The sequence below is a fragment of the Oncorhynchus masou genome, chromosome 11 (assembly GCF_036934945.1).
Source record: "Oncorhynchus masou masou isolate Uvic2021 chromosome 11, UVic_Omas_1.1, whole genome shotgun sequence".
NCBI classification, from domain to species: Eukaryota; Metazoa; Chordata; class Actinopteri; order Salmoniformes; family Salmonidae; genus Oncorhynchus; species Oncorhynchus masou.
Genome location: NC_088222.1, coordinates 16,767,680 through 16,786,873, shown reverse-complemented (window position 1 = coordinate 16,786,873; position 19,194 = coordinate 16,767,680). Strand labels below are relative to the sequence as shown.

At 41.2% G+C, this 19,194-nt stretch overlaps 1 protein-coding gene across 1 annotated transcript; it reads left to right on the top strand.

The window, feature by feature from the left end:
- Positions 1–1,688: 1,688 nt before the first annotated feature.
- LOC135548193 (mitochondrial outer membrane protein SLC25A46-like) lies at positions 1,689–12,632 on the top strand. Its single transcript, XM_064977536.1, has 8 exons — positions 1,689–2,175; positions 5,206–5,248; positions 7,256–7,313; positions 7,805–7,882; positions 8,035–8,135; positions 8,707–8,763; positions 9,013–9,070; positions 9,460–12,632. Exons 1-8 carry the CDS (start codon positions 1,926–1,928, stop codon positions 10,033–10,035), a joined length of 1,221 nt encoding a protein of 406 aa, XP_064833608.1. The 5' UTR covers positions 1,689–1,925; the 3' UTR covers positions 10,036–12,632.
- Positions 12,633–19,194: the final 6,562 nt, after the last annotated feature.

The window sequence follows — 19,194 nt, the reverse complement described above, 5'->3', positions numbered from 1 at the left end:
ATGACCCAGTATTGGTCGGTCACATGAATGAAGCAAACGTTAATGATGAATTAATTATGAATGAATAAGCTATATAACTGCAAGTATAACTTGTCTGTATATAAGGGAACTAACAGGACTGCCCCGATAGAGCTCCTGACATATGTTCACTATGGTGCATCAAGTTTGTTGGAACCTCTCTGGCAAGCTGACAATAAACAATTATTAATTTAAGATTGACTTCGAGTGTCCCTGTGTTGTATTTCCACAACAAATATAAAATTATCACATTGGCAGCTTTCATAATTGTATAGACACCTGTTTCCCTCGCCTCCATTTAACATCTATGGATTGTTCACCCTCATCTCTTGCACACCAGTCTCGTTTGTTTGCTGTTTCCATGGACGCACTGCGGTTAGGTCAAATAAGTACACCAAGAAACAACATGTCCCACAATGCAGTTTGGATGCGGAAGAGAAGGAAACAACTTCCAGTTGATCGGCATTAGCGTGACGGATGCAGCGTTAGTGTCCCGGGAGCAGCATTAAGACGTTCGGTTTTCTGATTTTGCCTTCAAAATAAAAGTAAAACGCTATGCGTATGATCCAAAATAAAATAAAAATGCAGCTTTCCATAGGGCATAATGCTAAAATAATGTTACAAAATTATAACTACATCGGGGAAATATCTAAACTAAAGATAATTACTACTTTATATAAGATTATATTATAAGGTGGAGCACATTGAGAAATGGCTGGGGCTTAAGTAAATGAATGTAAAGAAAATAATATTCTAGAGACCCTACTGATCTTGCACTGGAATCTATACATGGTGTAATTTCTTGAATGACTGTGGTCTACCCAATAGCCATTTCTACTCCACCCATTCCATTGGTCCAAATGCAGGGCTCCCAAGTGGCACAGCATTCTAAGGCACAGTACCACAGTGTAAGAGGCATCACTACAGTCCCTGGTTCAATTCCAGGCTGAATCACATCTGTCTGTGAATGGTAGTCCCATAGGGAACCACACAACTGGCCTAGCATTGTCCAGGGTAGGCCATCATTGTAAATAAAAATGTGTTCTTAACTGACTTCCTAGTTAAATAAAATGTAAATAATGCACTGTAGGTCTATAAATTACATATTGTCTTATATAGAAAAATGTTTCTATGTGTTAATGTAAAAGTGTTGCTGGGAATACTCAGTAGGGTTTGTAGAATCTATATGTGGTGTCATTTCATGGAGCTTTGAATAATGCAGAGCGTTGCAGTCCTTTTACTCCATCCATTCCATTGGCCATAATATGAATCACTGTATAGGAAATACTCTGTATTATTGAGAGCCCCATGAAATGACACCATATATACATTCTACAGACCCTATTGAGTATCCCCTACAACACCTTTACTGTGGCACCCAGAATAGATTTAGCTGTATAAGCCAATATGTATTCCATATACAGTGATTCACATTGTGGCCTTTCATTTGACCTTGGAACATGTTTTAAAACCGACATTTAATGCAAATGTCACTTAAATATGAATAGATAAGATTCATTGTTAATGTTTAGCTAATTATATTTCATATATTATGAATAAATACAGGTTATTGACACGGTTCTATTATTACATGGGGAACTTTTATTTTGACAAACTTCAAAATTCCATGACCAGGATGTACCTTTTTAGTGTTTCTGACGAGCCGCTGATATGATCAGCTGACAGTTCATTCGTGTTGTTATTGTGCTCGCTATCTAGCGTATCGAACGAAGTAATTTAGGGTGGCTAGCTTGCTAGCGGTCGAAATTGGTGTTATTCTGTGGTTCATTTTAATTTTCAATGTGTTTCTCGTAGATTTAAAAAGTGGTATAGTTACACGTATTTATTTGACTAACGTTAGTCGTGATATCAAAGGAGCTGTCACTCCTATTTAGCTCTCGTGCAGGATGACTTCTCGGCGACCGGACAATTTTGATGGTTTAGGTTACAGAGGTATTGAGGATCCTGCTTACAGTGGGGGCTACAGTGGAAGGTCATTTAATAATTCTTCTAGTGTGGACCTGCAGAATTGGGTAACAACACCGCCAGATATTCCAGGTAGCCGAAATTTACATTTTGGTGAACGCACGCCCCAATTTGAGGCGCCCCCTGCAGCACCTGGTGCTGAAGATACTCTGCCCACAGCTCCTCCATCCGGTAGGGGACATCATTTCAGCAACGCTGACCATGTTCATTCACAACAATGACTACGACACGAAATCGTCACTGTGTTTGAATGTGAAATCACTCAACTTTCAACTAGCTAGGCCTGAGAATAGTAGAGTCAGTGTCAACAATTTGGACTTTACATTACCGACAGTAACTTATGCGACATACTTAAACTTTAGCGTAACGTTACGTGTCTTGGTACCACAAAAATACGTTTAACTTTCTTTGACTTCGCCCTGAAATCCACGTTTACAATCAGTTACCATTCATATAAATGATTTCTGTGCAGGATAGGGATTCAATGACATTAAAGTACAAAAACACTGAAGAGAGCACAAACTACTGTAGAACTAGCCTAGATCTCTGTTTTTAAACTGTTTTATGAGGCACTGTTCCTGATTGCATGTACTATTGCGCTGATAGAATCCAACCAACTCATATCCAAACAAGTCCAGAATTACCTACAAGAAGTAAAAAACGAAATATTGACAGGACTGCCTTTCAAAGCATCAATGATGAAATAACAGAAACAGAAACTTGGCATTTGAGCAGACCTACCAACATTTTTGGGTTCAGACAATACCCTACAGATAGAGAGGGAGTGTAGTGTAGACCTACAGTAGGAGCATTTCTCAAGTAGGCGGATGAGTCATACTGTATATTATAAAGTAGTTTTCCTGGTTATTTGCGCTTTTCGGTGCATTTGTGAACATTGATTGATGTCAATCACACTACAGGGTAAATCCACTTGAATTGAATCCCTTTTCGACAGCATTCCTTTTTTGATTCAAAACTTTCCATTGATGTTTGCCCGTGGAAGAAGTGGTCACATATGAGATAAATATATGAGATATATGAGATAAACATGCTCAAAATGGACCCATTTTACATACCATACCATGAGACATCCATGTCTTCTTCAATGGAAAATATAAACGGTTGAGTTTGATGTTATTTAAAAGCTTACAAACTGTTTTGTCAAAAACCTTAAACCATTAACATCAATTATCTAACAATGCGTAAATTAAAAACATTTTCATGTTCGCTTAGACCCTATTTCACATCATGAGGTTTTTCTGTTGTCCCCACCATTGGTTGAGACAAGATGCTCTTCCAGTGATGAAGACATGGATGGATTACCAACAACGATGAGCCTAAAGGGAGGAGGAAAATAACCTGTCCCTCAACAAAACAAAACAAGAGCTGATTGTGGACCACAGGAGACAGCAGAGAGAGCACTCCCCCATCCACATCAACAAGTCTGCAGTGGATTGGGTCAACGTCAGCAGTGAAGAGGCAACTCCGGGATGCTGGCCTTCTAGGCATAGTTCCTCTTTCCAGTGTCCGTGTTCTTTTTATTTTTTTAAATCATCCCTTTTTCATGGTATCCAATTGGTAGTAATTACAGTCTTGTCTCATTGCTTGAACTCCCGCACAGACTCGGGAGAGGCGAAGATTGAGAGCCATGCGTCCTCTGAAACACAACCCAACCAAGCCGCACTGCTTCTTGACACAATGCCCATCCAACCCAGAAGCCAGCTGCACCAATGTGTCGGAGGAAACACCGTATACCTGGCAACCTGGTCAGTGTGCACTGCGCCCGACCCGCCACGAATCGCTAGTGCGCGATGAGACAAGGATATCCCTGCCGCCCAAACCCTCCCTAACCCGGACAACTCTGGGCCAATTGTGCGCCGCCCCATGGTCCTCCCGGTTGCGACAGAGCCTGGGTACGAACCCAGAATCTTTAGTGGCACAGCTAGCACTGCGATGCAATGCCTTAGACCACTGCGCCACTCAGGAGTCCTTAATCTTTTCTTTTTAATGGCCAGTCTGAGATATGGCTTTTTCTTTGCACCTCTGCCTAGAAGGCTAGCATCCCGGAGTCGCCTCTTCACTGTTGACGTTGAGACTATTGTTTTGCAGGTACTATTTGATGAAGCTGCCAGTTGAGGACTTGTGAGGCGTATGTTTCTCCATCTAGACACTCTATGTACTTGTCCTCTTGCTCAGTTGTGCGCCGGGGCCTCTCACTCCTCTGTCTATTCTGGTTAGAGCCAATATGCTGTGTTCTGTGAAGGGAGTAGTACACAGCGATGTACCAGTCTTCAGTTTCTTGTCAATTTCTCGCATGGAATAGCCTTCATTTCTCAGAAGAAGAATAGACTGACGAGTTTCAGAAGAAAGGTCTTTGTTTCTGGCCATGTTGGGCCTGTAATCGAACCCTCACGAGTTAAAGAAGAAAGGTCTTTGTTTCTGGCCATTTTGAGCCTGTAATCGAACCATAAATGCTGATGCTCCAGATACTCAACTAGTCTAAAGGCCAGTTCTATTGCTTCTTTAATCAGAACAACAGTTTTCAGCTGTGCTAATATAATTGCAGAAGGGTTTTCTAATAATCAGTTAGCCTTTTAAAATGATAAACTTGGATTAGCTAACACAACGTGCCATTGGAACACAGGAGTGATGGTTGCTGATAATGGGCCTATGTACAGTGCCTTGCGAAAGTATTCGGCCCCCTTGAACTTTGCGACCTTTTGCCACATTTCAGGCTTCAAACATAAAGATATAAAACTGTATTTTTTTGTGAAGAATCAACAACAAGTGGGACACAATCATGAAGTGGAACGACATTTATTGGATATTTCAAACTTTTTTAACAAATCAAAAACTGAAAAATTGGGCGTGCAAAATTATTCAGCCCCACCTGCAAATCTGTGTACACGACTAATAACATTTGAGGGGGGTTTGCGTGTCTTGGTGACTTTACACCTCCGACTAATACGTGTGCTTCCCCCAGTGAGGCTGTGACCCTTGCAGTATACTTGATGCTCTGCTTGTTTGTTGACAATAAACACAATTCGAAGAGTCTAATTTCTCAGCTACTAAGCCTATGATGCTCAAAATATTGAGTGACTTGCATGACTATGACTTATTTATGTATAACAATAAATAAGCTTTTCCATTAAATGTTGCTGTTAGATATTCATTCACATGTATATGTTCTTTCTCTTTCAGAGCAGTTGAACAGATTTGCTGGATTTGGTATCGGGCTTGCAAGGTAATTCGATGTTTCAGTAATTCAGTGGTAGTTTGGTAGTAAAGAGATGATGATGATCCATCTTGACTTCTAAAGGAAAGTAAACATTTAAACAAACCATTTCCATCATTAAACATTATATATACAGTCAAAGTGTTTGGGAAAAGGAAAGCAGTAAGCCAATACAGTGCATTCGGAAAGTATTCAGACCCCTTGTCTGTCTAAACTACTGGCACACAGTAGTGGCACACACAACTACTCAGACACCCATTCATACCCCACAAGACATGCTACAAGAGGACCCTTCACAGTCCCCAAGTCCAGAACAGACTATGGGAGGCACGTTGTACAACATAGAGCAATGACAACATGGAACTGATGCAAGCAGTAAAATTACATTTTAAAAAACAGATTAAAAAACAAACACCTTATGGAAAAGTGAATTAACACAAACATTGGCATAGACACACACACACACACACACACACACACACACACACACACACACACACACACACACACACACACACACACACACACACACACACACACACACACACACACACACACACACACGATAAATTACACACTATACATACACATGAATTTAGTACTGTAGATATGTGGTAGTGGTGGAGTAGGGGCCTGAGGGCACACAGTGTGTTGTGAAATCTGTGAATGTATTGTAATGTTTTTTTTAAATTGTATAAACTGCCTTAATTTTGCTGGACCCCAGGAAGAGTAGATGCTGCTTTGGCAGCAGCTAATGGGGATCCATAATAAATACAAATACAAATGTACAGTGCCTTCAGAAAGTATTCATAACCCTCAACTTATTCCACTATTTGTTTTGTTACAGCCTGAATTCAAAATGGATGCGAAAACAATCGGATTTTATCCATCTACACACAGTATGCCATAATCACAAATTAAAAACATGTTTTTAGAAATGTTTGCTAATTTATTGAAAATCAAATACAGAAATATCACGTTTACAGAGTGAAAAGAAGACAACCTGTAAAGAACAAAAATATTTCAAAACATGCATCTTGTTTGCACAAGGCACTACAGTAATACTACAAAAATGAATTCACTTTTTGTGCTGAAAACAAAGTGTTATGATTGAGGCAAATCCAAAACAACACAATACTGAGTACCATTCTCTATATTTTCAAGCATACTGGTGGCTGCATCATGTTATGGGTATGCTTGTAATCGTTAAGGACTAGGGAGTTTTTCAGTTTAAAAAAATAATCAGACTAGAGCTAAGCACAGGCAAAATCTTAGAGGAAAACCCAGTTCAATCTGCTTTCCACCAGACACTGGGAGATGAATTCACCTTTCAGCAGGAAATAACCTGAAACACAAGGCCAAATCTACACTGGAATTGCTTACCAAGAAGACAGTGAATATTCCTATTCCGAGTTACAGTTTTGAATTAAATCTACTTGCAAATCTATGCAATACCTGAAAATGTTTGTCTAGCAATGATCAACAACCAATTTAACAGAGCTTGAAGACTATTGAAAAGAATATTGGGAAAATGTTTCACAATCCAGGTGTGGAAAGCTCTTAGAGATTTACCCAGAAAGACTCACAGCTATAAAAGCTGCAGAACATGCTGTGCTTCTACAAAATATTGAGTCAGGTGTGAATACTTATGAAAATGTGTTAGTATTGTGGAGTAACTACAATGTTGTTGATCTATCCTCAATTTTTTCCTATCACAGCCATTAAACGCTGTGACAGTCAACATGGTCCTCATAGTGAAATCCCTGAGCGGTTTCCTTCCTCTCTGGCAACTGAGTTAGGAAGGATGCCTGTATCTTTGTAGTGACTGGGTGTTTTGATACACCATCCAAAGTGTATTTAATAAATTCACCATGTTCAAAGGGATATTCAATGTCTGCTGAATCTCAATTTAATCCATTTTAAAATCAGGTCATAACACAACAAAATGTGGAAAAAGTCAAAGGGTGTGAATACTTTCTGAAGGCACTGTGTTCACACCATGTCTTCTTCTTCCAGTCTCTTTACTGAAAATGTCCTGGCTCACCCTTGCATTGTGTTTCGTCGTCAGTGCCAGGTAAGCCTACGGTCAGCCATGCAGTATATGCCACAATATGCCCTGGGGCGGCAGGGTAGCCTAGTGGTTAGAGCGTTGGACTAGTAACCGGAAGGTTGCGAGTTCAAACAACCCGAGCTGACAAGGTACAAATCTGTTGTTCTGCCCCTGAACAGGCAGTTAACCCACTGTTCCCAGGCCATCATTGAAAATAAGAATTTGTTCTTAACTGACTTGCCTGGTTAAATAAAGGTAAAATAAAAAAAATATTTAAAAAAAATTCACATGTTCAGAGTCTGTATGTGTTCCATCCTTAGGCTTTGGTGTACTCTGTTGACTCATCTTTCTACAATACAGTAAATAAATCTTCATGGGTGTATCACAGTTGCCCATTATAATGCTACTTAAGGTTTCACCTCCAGTGAGCTTGAAGTAAGTATTTAATGAACTAAGTAAGTAGTAAGTAGTAATAATAAATAAATTATTCCTAATTCTGTTTTTCTGGCTTCCAGGTCAATTATCACGCCAGGTGCTACCATCTGTCCCCATTGACTGCTATCAGTGTGATGTATAATGTCACCAAGAGTCAGGTAGTAAATGCTTTTCACAAACCCAAAAGCCAACATTCACAAATAGGTCTAACAAATATCACCACAACAAATGTTCAAAAGATGTTGAAAATGTGGATTTTGGGCTAACATGTTTTAATGCCGATATATTTTTGTGAATTGTCTGCTTGCAGGGTCCTAAGGCCTTATGGAAAGGAATGGGCAGCACCTTTGTGGTACAGGGAGTCACATTGGGAACAGAAGGCATCATAAGTGAATGCACTCCACTACCACGGTATGCGTTTACTGTTGGAGGATATTTGAGACAAGAAAACTAGCCAATGGGAATATTGCTTATATTAGTTATTGCCTTTAGTCCTCGCCTGATCGCCCACCATATCTTTGACAAGACTTCGACAAACAAAAATAAAATGTTTATTTCTGTTGATAAAAATTGAGCACAACATCAATAGCAAGTCATCCTTTTAAATGGCGTTAGGTGTCAAACTTCCACTCACAATGTGGCCTCTAGCCACTACCAGAACATGCTGGAGGTAGGTGATTATACTCAAGAGAGGCCATATCTATCAGCTCCCAAAGGTTCCAGTGAGATGATCACAAAGTTCCAGTACCAAAATCGAAGACCACTAACAGCTTTAAATGAATGGGAAAAAAGTCATGAAACAAACTATAGAGTATACTTCAAAAATAAGTGTTCAAACAATACAATAACTAGTTTAAACCAACCTTTTTTTATTCTTAAAAATCAGAATTATGTTAAATCACCTTGTTTGAAATAAATGAACACTGTTATTTACCTGGTACCTTGGATAGAGGACTGACTATGCTTGTTTGTTTGTTCTCAGAGAACTCTCCCACAAATGGAACCCCAAGCAAGTTATTGGGCATTTGGTTCTGAAAGGGTAATAACATTTATTTTCTTTCCTAAATAATGAATGTTTTTTATACTGTAACTTAGAAGTAACAGTATGGTAAGTGATAATTTAATTGCATAACTATAGAGTGCATATTCATATGTATAAAGAAGTGTGCAGGGTAATAGAGAAGGGACTTTACATTTAGTAGATGCTGTTATCAGATAGTGCTGATATCTTTATTTCCGTAGAATGCTTTGATCTTATGACCAGTCATTGTGTATCTCCTTTTTACAGTTTAACCTGTGTGGTTGCCATGCCATTTTACTCAGCAAGCCTCATTGAAACTGTGCAGGTGAGTGTGTCCATACTTCATACTTACTGTATATGGATGATGATCCCTTTGTGGTCTGTTGTATTTTGGCTGTCCTTATCTTGTCCATCTGTATCTTCTATAACTCCCCTTCACTTTCTAACTGACTTTGGGTGAATTTCCCAACAACATAAAGATAATCTTGAGTGTGAAGATCATCGTTCGTCCATTGTCTAATAAAGATAAATATGACTTCATGTTTTTGCGAAACTCAACCTTTTAACAGTATCAAAGAATCAGTAAATGTATCCATTCCTTCACAGAGCTGGTCTTTTCAATCCAAACACACATGCAGAGATAATTTCAGATCATTCTGTATTAACCATGAAATATGCACCACACCCATAGTGTCCCTTTTTGTGTGTCCCCAGAGTGAGATTATCCGGGACAACCCTGGCATCCTGGACTGTGTGAAGGAGGGTGTGGGCCGGGTCATGGGAATGGGCGTCCCCCACAGCAAGCGCCTGCTGCCCCTATGGGGTCTCATGCTCCCCACCGTGCTCCACGGGGTCCTCCACTATGTGGTGAGCTCCACCGTGCAGAGGCTGGTTCTCTTCCTCCTGCGCCGGAAGAGTCCGGCCAAGCAGCCCGTGGACGGCTCGGAGACGGTCCAGACCATGCTGGATGCTTACTTCCCAGAACTCATGGCTAGTTTTGTGGCCAGTCTATGTGCCGATGTCCTCCTCTATCCGCTGGAGATGGTGATGCACAGGCTCCACATCCAGGGCACGCGCACCATCATCGACAACACAGACCTGGGCTTTGAGGTCCTGCCCATCAACACGCAGTATGAAGGCATCCGGGACTGTGTAAATGTGATCCGGCGAGAGGAGGGAGCCCTGGGATTCTACAAAGGCTTCGGCTCCATCGTGGTACAGTACTCGCTACACGCCGCCGTGCTGCAGATCACCAAGGTGATCTATTCCACCTGGCTGCAAAACGCCTAAAGAAAAACAATGCAAAATATTCCTAAATGTTAGTTTGACTTGGGTGGTTCCCCCTTTGAAACACAGTTTTTTTATCTTGCCAGTCATTGTTGTGCTCATTCTGGAAAATGTTGTCATTTTCAAAAAAAACTAAAATACCTAAAGATGGCTTGATTATTTTTTCTGTCCAGAAGCACATTTCGAGTGTTTTGCCGAGAATGGTGTCCCTAATTGTCAGCACTTCCACTGTGTCACAAAGCACTGAATAATAATATGTACTATGATACATGGAATCAATAAATATCCCCAATGGTCATAGAAGGAAATACACTTAACTTGCATCTGTTAAACTAACTCGCTCTGGCGTCATTTATGTGAATTATCAGTCAGTAGTCTTCTCTGCAAAACACATGTTTTTTCTGGTGTATCTCATCTGAAAGGATCTAATTTCTACATTGTATGAATGTGACAATTTGTTGCTTTTGTGTTTGTTAGCACTAGCAGAGGATGGGTTGTGCCAATTTATCCAGAAATGTATGTACAGAAAGTCTTTCAATTATTATTTGCTTTACGAGTGACATTGTATGTTTGTAGGTATCAGTAGCGGTGCATGAGTAAAATCACTAGAGAATCCAGAAAAATCCATATTACAATGTATTACTATGTAAGCTGTTAGTTCATATGCCTTGTGATAGTGATATATAGGCCTAAAGGCCGAGACAAGAAGAAGACACAGTGGCAGAATAAATTCAACCACACCGTATTTTCATCACAACCCGGAGAGCACCATTCACAGTTGAGCTCGCTCAGTTTAGCTCAACGCTGATTGGCTATTATTTTATACTTTTCTTTTGTCAAGGGAGGCCAAATGCTTGTTGGCTTCCCTTGCATTCAATGCTAAGGGTGGCAAAAATGTCATACTCTTTTGGACCAGACAGCATCAGATAGATGGCCTACACATACAGAGACAGAGGGGTGCTGTTTCGTTCGCTCGGTTTGCTTTGAGATACTTTTGTATAGTGGATGTGGACACACCTTCAAATGAGTGGATTCGGCTATTTCAGCCACACTCATTACTGACAGGTGTATAAAATTGAGCATACTGCCATGCAATCTCCATAGACAAACATTGGCAGTAGAATGGCCTTACTGAAGAGCTCAGTGACTTCCAACGTGACACCGTCATAGGATGCCCCCTTTCCAACAAGTCAGTTCGTCAAATTTCTGCCCTTCTAGAGCTGCCCTGGTCAACTGTAAGTGCTGTTATTGTGAAGTGGAAACATCTAGGAGCAACAACAGAGCAGCAGTGAAGTGGTAGCCCACACAAGCTCACAGAACGGGACCGCCGAGTGCTGAAGCACATAGCACGTTAAAAGGGTCTGTCCTCGGTTGCATCTCTCTACCGAGTTCAAAATGGCCTCTGGAAGCACAATAACTGTTTGTCAGGAGCTTCATGGAATGGGTTTCCATGGCCGAGCAGCCGCACACAAGTGTAAGATAACCATGTGCAATACCAAGCGTCGGCTGGAGTGGTGTAAAGCTCGCCGCCATTGGACTCTTGAGCAGCGGAAATGCATTCTTTGGAGTGATAATCACGCTTCACCATCTGGCAGTCCGACGGACGAATCTGGGTTTGGCAAATGCCAGCAGAACACTACCTGCCCCAATGCATATTGCCAACTAAAGTTTGGTGGAGGAGGAATAATGGTCTGGGGCTGTTTTTCATGGTTCAGGCTAGGCCCCTTGGTTCCAGTGAATGGAAATCTTAATGCAACAGGATACACTGACATTCTAGATGATTCTGTGCCTCCAACTTTGTGGCAACAGTTTGTGGGAGGCCTTTTCCTGTTTCAGCATGACAATGCCCAAGATCGGTGTGTAAGTGTGATCGAGATCGGTGTGTAAGAACTTGACTGGCCTGCACAGAGCCCTGACCTCAGCCCCATCGAACACCTTTGGGATGAATTGTAACGCTGACTGTGAGCCAGGCCTAATCGCCCAACATCAGTGCCCGACCTCACTAATGGTTTTGTGGCTGAATGGAAGCAAGTCCCCGCAGCAATGTTCCAACATCTATGTGTATAGCATTCCCAGAAGTGGAGGCTGTCATAGCAGCAAAGGGGAGACCAACTCGATATTAATGCCTATGATTTTGGAATGAGATGTTCAAACAGGTGTGAACATACTTTTGGTCATGTGTACATTCAGCCTCTTGCAAATTAAAAAGAGCATTATGAAGAGCAGTATGAAACACAGACCAAAGAAAAAAAGAGACCAAAGAAGAAAAAAAAGAAAACATTCTTGGTCAGTTTTTTGGGGAAGCCTGGCTTACTATGGCATCCATGAATACATGCCACTGGTAGGTATGTAGTATCAAGTTGTTCACATTTTGGTATTCACAGAGTACATTACATTACAAATGAACAGTATGTAGTGTGAGAGTAGGAACATGAACAGATTTATGAGAATGGGTGATTGAGTTTAGCATTTATAGAAGATTGAACTGCCTCTTTTGTAAATGTTTTAGGACCTTACGGAGCTCAGAGTAGGGAAATGTATAAGATAATTTGTTCATCGCTTGAGAACCTTGCTGAAAATAAATGTCGGACATATTCTTTGCTTTTGTGTATTTGAACAATGAGTTCTCCAATGCAAAGGATGGCGGCAGCGAGAAGTAGCTGGTTTCCAACTGAACCTCAAATTCAGTGGGAAACCAACCAGCATTCAGATGCCTTCAGAAAGTATTCATACCCCTTGACGTATTCCACATTTTATGTGTTACAGCCTGAATTCAACATTTACACAATATATATTTTTTCACCCATCCACACACAATACCCCATAATGACAAAACATGTTTTTAGAAATGTTTGCACATTTATTGAAAATTAAATACAGAAATATCTCATTTGCATAAGTATTCACAGACCTGAGTCAATCAATACATGTTAGAATCACCTTTTGGCAGCGATTACAGATGTGAGTCTTCCTGGGTAAGTCTAAGAGCTTTGCACACCTGGATTGCACAATATTTGCACATTATTATATGAAAAATGATTTAAGCTCTGTCAAGTTGGTTGTTGATCATTGCTACTGTAGACAACCATTTTCAAGTTTTGCCATAGATTTTCAAGCCGAATTAAGTCCAATCTATATAGGCCACTTGGGTATATTTGGCCTTGTGTTTTAGGTTATTGACCTGCTGAAAGATTAATTTGTCTGTTGGAAAGCAGACAACTAGGTTTTCCTCTAGGATTTTGCCTGTGCTTAGCTCTATTCCATTTATTTTTAGCCTAAAAAACTCCATCGTCTTTGCGGATGACAAGCATACTGTCATGAATATTACCGAAGGTGGCTCCCGTTCTTGTTCGGGTGGCGCTCGGTGGTCGTCGTTGCCGGTCTACTAGCTGCCACCGCTCCTTTGTTCTGTGTTCGTTTGGTCTTGTCTAATTGGTTTCACCTGTTCCTTGTTTGGTTGTAAGGGTTGGGTTATTTAAGTTCGTTGAGCCCGCTTCTGTTTGTGCGGGCTTGTTCATCTGTATTTGTGAGAGTCGGTAGTGTTTTGTTGAGTTTTCTCGCTGTCCTAGTATTTCACAATAGAGTACTATTTTGTTTTATAGTTACACCTGTGTTGGGTATACCATTTTGTTCCTGTGATTTTTTTGGGGACATTAAAGCGTGTTTTTTCCCGCATCCTTTGCTCACTGCGCCTGACTCCACACCCATTCACTCATTGAGTGGTACACTTACTAATAACTTACTAATAACATGATGCAACCACCACCACCAATTGATACTCAGTAATGTGTTGTGTTGGATTTCCCCAAACATAACTTTTTGTATTCAGGACATAAAAGATAATTTCTTTGCCACATTTTTGCAGTTTTACTTTAGTGCCTTATTGCAAACAGAATGTATGTTTTTGAATATTTTTGTTCTGTACAGGCTTGCTTCTTTTCAGTGTGTCATTTAGGTTAGTATTGTTGAGTAACTACAACATTGTTGATCCATCCTCAGTTTTCTACTATCACAGCCATTAAACTCTACTGTTTTAGTCAACATTGGCCTCATGGTGAAATTCCTGAGCGGTTTCCTTCCTCTCAGGCAACTGAGTTAGTAAAAGAAGCCTGCATCTTTGTAGTGACTGGGTGTTTTGATACACCATCCAAGGTGTAATTAATAACTTCACCATGCTCAAAGGGATATTCAATGTCTGATTTTTTATAAAAAATATTTTATTTACCAGTAGGTGCCCTTTGTGAGGCATTGGAAAACCTCCCTGGTCTTTGTGGTTGAATCTGTGTTTGAAATTCACTGTTTGACTGAGGAACCTTACTGATAATTTGTATGTGCATGGTACTGACATGAGGTAGTCATTCAAAAATAATGTTAAACACTTATTGTCCATGCAACTTATTATGTGACTTGCTAATCACATTTTTACTCTGTAACTTTAGGCTTGCCGTAGCAAAGGGGTTGAATACTTATTGACTCAAGACATTTTAGCTTTTCATTTTTAATTCATTTGTAAACATTTCTAAAAACATTATTCCACTTTGACATTATGGGGTATTGTGTAGTGACACGACATCTCAATTTAATCCATTTTAAATTCAGGCTGGAACACAACAAAATGTGGAAAAAGAAAAGGTTTGAATAATTTTTGAATGCACTGTACCTCAGAGCCATACAGTGCATTCGGAAAGTATTGAGACCCCTTCACTTTTTCCACATTTTGTTATGTTACAGCCTTATTCTAAAATTTATTAAAATGTTTATTTCCCTCATCAATCTCTCTTTGACTTGCCTAGTTAAATAAATGTTAAATTAACAATACATAAATACAAATCAATCTACACACAAACAGATTTTTTTTAAATGTTTGCAAATGTATAAAACATAATGATCTGAAATATAAGTACTCAGTACTTTGGCAGCGATTACAGCCTCGAGTTTTCTTGGGTATGACGCTACAAGCTTGGCACACCTGTATTTGGGGAGTTTCATGCATTCTTCTCTGCAAATCCTCTCAATCTCTGTCAGGTTGGATGGGGACCGTCACTTCATAGCTATTTTCAGGTCTCTCCAGAGATGTTCGATTGGGTTCAAGTCTGGGCTCTGATTGGGCCACTCAAGGACATTCAGAGACTTGTCCTGAAGCCACTCCTGCGTTGTCTTGGCTGTATGCTTAGGGTCATTGTCCAGTTGGAAGGTGAACCTTTGCCCCAGTCTGGGGTCCTGAGCACTCTGGAGCAGGTTTTCATCGAGGATCTCTCTGTACTTTGCTCCGGTCATCTTTCCCTCAATCCTGAATAGTCTCCCAGTCCCTGCCGCTGAAAAACATCACCACAGCATGTTGCTGCCATGCTTTGCCATAGGGATGGTATTGGCCAGGTGATGGGCAGTGCCTGGTTTCCTCCAGACGTGACACTTAGCACTCAGGCCAAAGAGTTTAGTCTTCGTTTCATTAGACCAGAGAGTCTTGTTTCTCATGGTCTGAGAGTCCTTCAGGGGCCTTTTGGCAAACTCCCAAGTGGACTGTCATGTGCCTTTTACTGAGGAGTGGCTTCTGTCTGGCCTCTACCATAATGGCCTGATTGGTGGAGTGCTGCAGGGATGGTTGTCCTTCTGGAAGGTTTTCCCATCTCCACGGAGGAACTCTGGAGCTCTGTCACCTCTCTGACAGCTGACGCTTAAAGTTAGTGAGGGAGATATAAGTGTCAAGTCTGCCCCCCCCCCCTGCATCACGCACTCCTATCATCCATTACGCACACCTGCCTTCCCTCGTCACGCGCATCAGCGATAGTGGACTCACTCATCACCAGTTATTACCTCCCCTATTTTTGTCAGTTCCCCAGCTCTGTTCCCTGTTTCTGCATTGATTACCTTTTGTTTGTGTTACCTGTTTGCTGACGCTGTTCCTGTCTCATTCCATGTTCGTCATTTATTAAAATGTTTTACTCCCGTACCTGCTTCGTCTCTCCAGCGTCATTCCATGTGACAATAAGTCTCCTACTTCAGTGATTTTCGCAATTCGTTCCAGTCATTGGCAGCAGAGAACTGGAATGAAAGGTGGCCAAAGGGGGTTTTGGCTTTAGGGAATGACCAGTGAAATATACCTGCTGGAGCGTGTGCTTTGAGTGGGTGTTGCTATGGTGACCAGTGAGCTGTGATAAGCCAGAGCTTTCGTTAGCAAAGACTTAAAGATGACCTGGAGCCAGTGGGTTTGACGACGAATATGTAGCGAGGACCAGCCAACGAGAGCATACAGGTCGCAGTGGTGGGTAGTATATGGGGCTTTGGTGACAAAACGGATGGCACTGTGATAGACTGCATCCAATTTTCTGAGTAGAGTGTTGGAGGCTATTTGGTAAATGACATCACCGAAGTCAAGGATCGGTAGGATAGTCAGTTTTACAAGGGTATGTTTGGCAGCATGAGTGAAGGAGGCTTTGTTGCGAAATAGGAAGCCGATTCTAGATTTAATTTTGGATTGGAGATGCTTAATTTCAGTCTGGAAGGAGAGTTTACAGTCGAGCCAGACACCTAGGTATTTATAGTCGTCCACATATTCTAAGTCAGAACCGTCCATAGTAGTGATGCTAGTTGGGCGGGCGGGTGCAGGCAGCAATCGGTTGAAGAGCATGCATTTAGTTTTACTAGCGTTTAAGAGCAGTTGGAGGCCACGGAAGGAGTTGCGTTGAAGCTCGATTTGGAGGTTTTTTAACAGTGCCCAAAGAAAGGCCAGTTGTAAACAGAATGCGTAGAGGTGGATCAAAGAATCACCCGCAGCAAGAGCGACAGCATTGATGTATACAGAGAAGAGAGTTGGACCAAGAATTGAACCCTGTGGCACACCCATAGAGAATTCCAGGGGTCCGGACATCAGGCCCTCCGATTTGACACACTGAACTCTATCTGAGAGGTAGTTAGTGAACCAGGCGAGGCAGGCATTAGAAAAACCAAAGCAGTTGAGTCTGCCGATAAGAATACGGTGATTGACAGAGTCGAAAGCCTTGGCCAGGTCGATGAAAACAGCTGCACAGTACTGTCTTTTATCAATGGCAGTTATGATATCGTTTATGATCTTGAGCATGGCTGAGGTGCACCCGTGACCAGCTCAGAACGGTGGGATTCTAAATGTTTGGTGATCTGTTTGTTCTCTTGGCTTTCGAAGACTTTAGAAGGGCAGGGCAGGATTGATATAGGTCTGTAACAGCTTGAGTCTAGAGTGTCTCCTGTAGTGGTTAATTTCTTTACTATCAAATGAGGAGAGACAAATTTATCACAGAAGTCAAAGTTATACTTCAACTAAATCTTTCATCACTTATTAATAAGGGAGCAGATCAATACAACACACACATCGATTGAGTGCTCTACGATAATGATGGCTGGTCAACGATTCACGCTCAGATGATTCGTTGAGAGCCCCGAGACAAAAGTACAAAGGTCTTTTATAGCCAATATACACCCCTTTCAACCTACATGATGAACAACAGATATATAGAATGGGTCACAAGGTTAAGATTTGTATGAAAGATACCTATAGTACATAGCACACAGCATCTGCTGTGTCAACCGTTTCCATTTTGAAGAGACCAGTGTCTGTCCCCGTATAGAACAGAAACATTAACTCATGCTCTGGAATGCTCTTTAGGTTTTATCACCCAAAAGACATCGTAAATCTTCTGTCAGTGTTATCTCCCAGAGGCCCATCCTCAGTAGAAAACCCACACAATAGTTAACAGAATACTATATTCTGTAGAATAAAACAACCATTTGATGCAATACTGGTATTATAACACAATCTTGCAATTTTCCACCATACTTCCCCTTTGAAGTGTCCCAAACCATTTTGGAATTAGTGCGGCAGGATGCAAATTTCTGTTTGAAAAAGCTAGCCTTTGCTTTCCTAACTGACCGTGTGTATTGGTTCCTGACTTCCCTGAAAAGTTGCATATCGTGGGGACTATTCGATGCTAGTGCAGTATGCCACAGGGTGTTTTTGCGCTGGTCAAGGGCAGTCAAGTCTGGAGAGAACCAAGGGCTATATCTGTTCTTAGTTCTACATTTGAAATAGCCAAATCCTCTAATTTGAGGGGGTGTCCACATACCTTTGTGTGTATAAATAGAGTATTATATTGAATACTTTATTTTACTGAAAATTGTATCCTTGTCATGACCTTCTCTGTCTGAAATATACAGTACCAGTCAAAAGTTTGCACATACCTACTCATTCCAGGGTTTTTCGTTCTTTTTTCTATTTTCAACATTGTAGAATAATAGTGAACACATCAAAACCATGAAATAACACATGGAATCATGTAGTAAGTCGCAAAAACCATGAAGCGCTATGATGAAACTGGCTCTCATGAGGACCGTCACAGGAAAGGAAGTTACCTCTGCTGCAGAAGATAAGTTCATTAAAGTTACCAGCCTCAGAAATTGCAGCCCAAATAAATGCTTCAGAGTTCAAGTAACAGACACATATCAACATCAACTGTTCAGAGGAGACTGCGTAAACCAGGCCTTCATGGTCGAATTGCTGCAAAGAAACCACTACTAAAGGACACCCACTAATAAGAAGAGACTTGCTTGGGCCAAGGAACACGAGCAATGGACATTAGACCGGTGGAAATCTGTCCTTTGGTCTGATGAGTCCAAATTTGAGATTTTTGGTTCCAACCGCCATGTCTTTGTGAGACGCAGAGTAGGTAAACGGATGATCCCTGCATGCTTGGTTCCCACCGTGAAGCATGAAGGAGGAAGTGTGATGGTGTGGGGGTGCTTTGCTGGTGACACTGTCTGTGATTTCATTAGAATTCAAGGCACACTTAACCAGCATTGCTACCACAGCATTCTGCAGCGATATTTCATCCCATCTGGTTTGCACTTAGTGGAACTATCAATTGTTTTTCAACAGGATAATGACGCAACACACCTTCAGGCTGTGTAAAGGCTATTTGACCAATAATGAGAATGATGGAGTGCTGCATCAGATGACCTGGCCTCCACAATCACCCGACCTCAACCCAATTGAGATGGTTTGGGATGAATTGGACCGCAGAGTGAAGAAAAAGCAGCCGACATGTGCTCAGCATATGTGGGAACTCCAAGGCTGTTGGAAAAGCATTCCAGGTGAAGCTGGTTGAGAGAATGCCAAGTGTGCAAAGCTGTCAT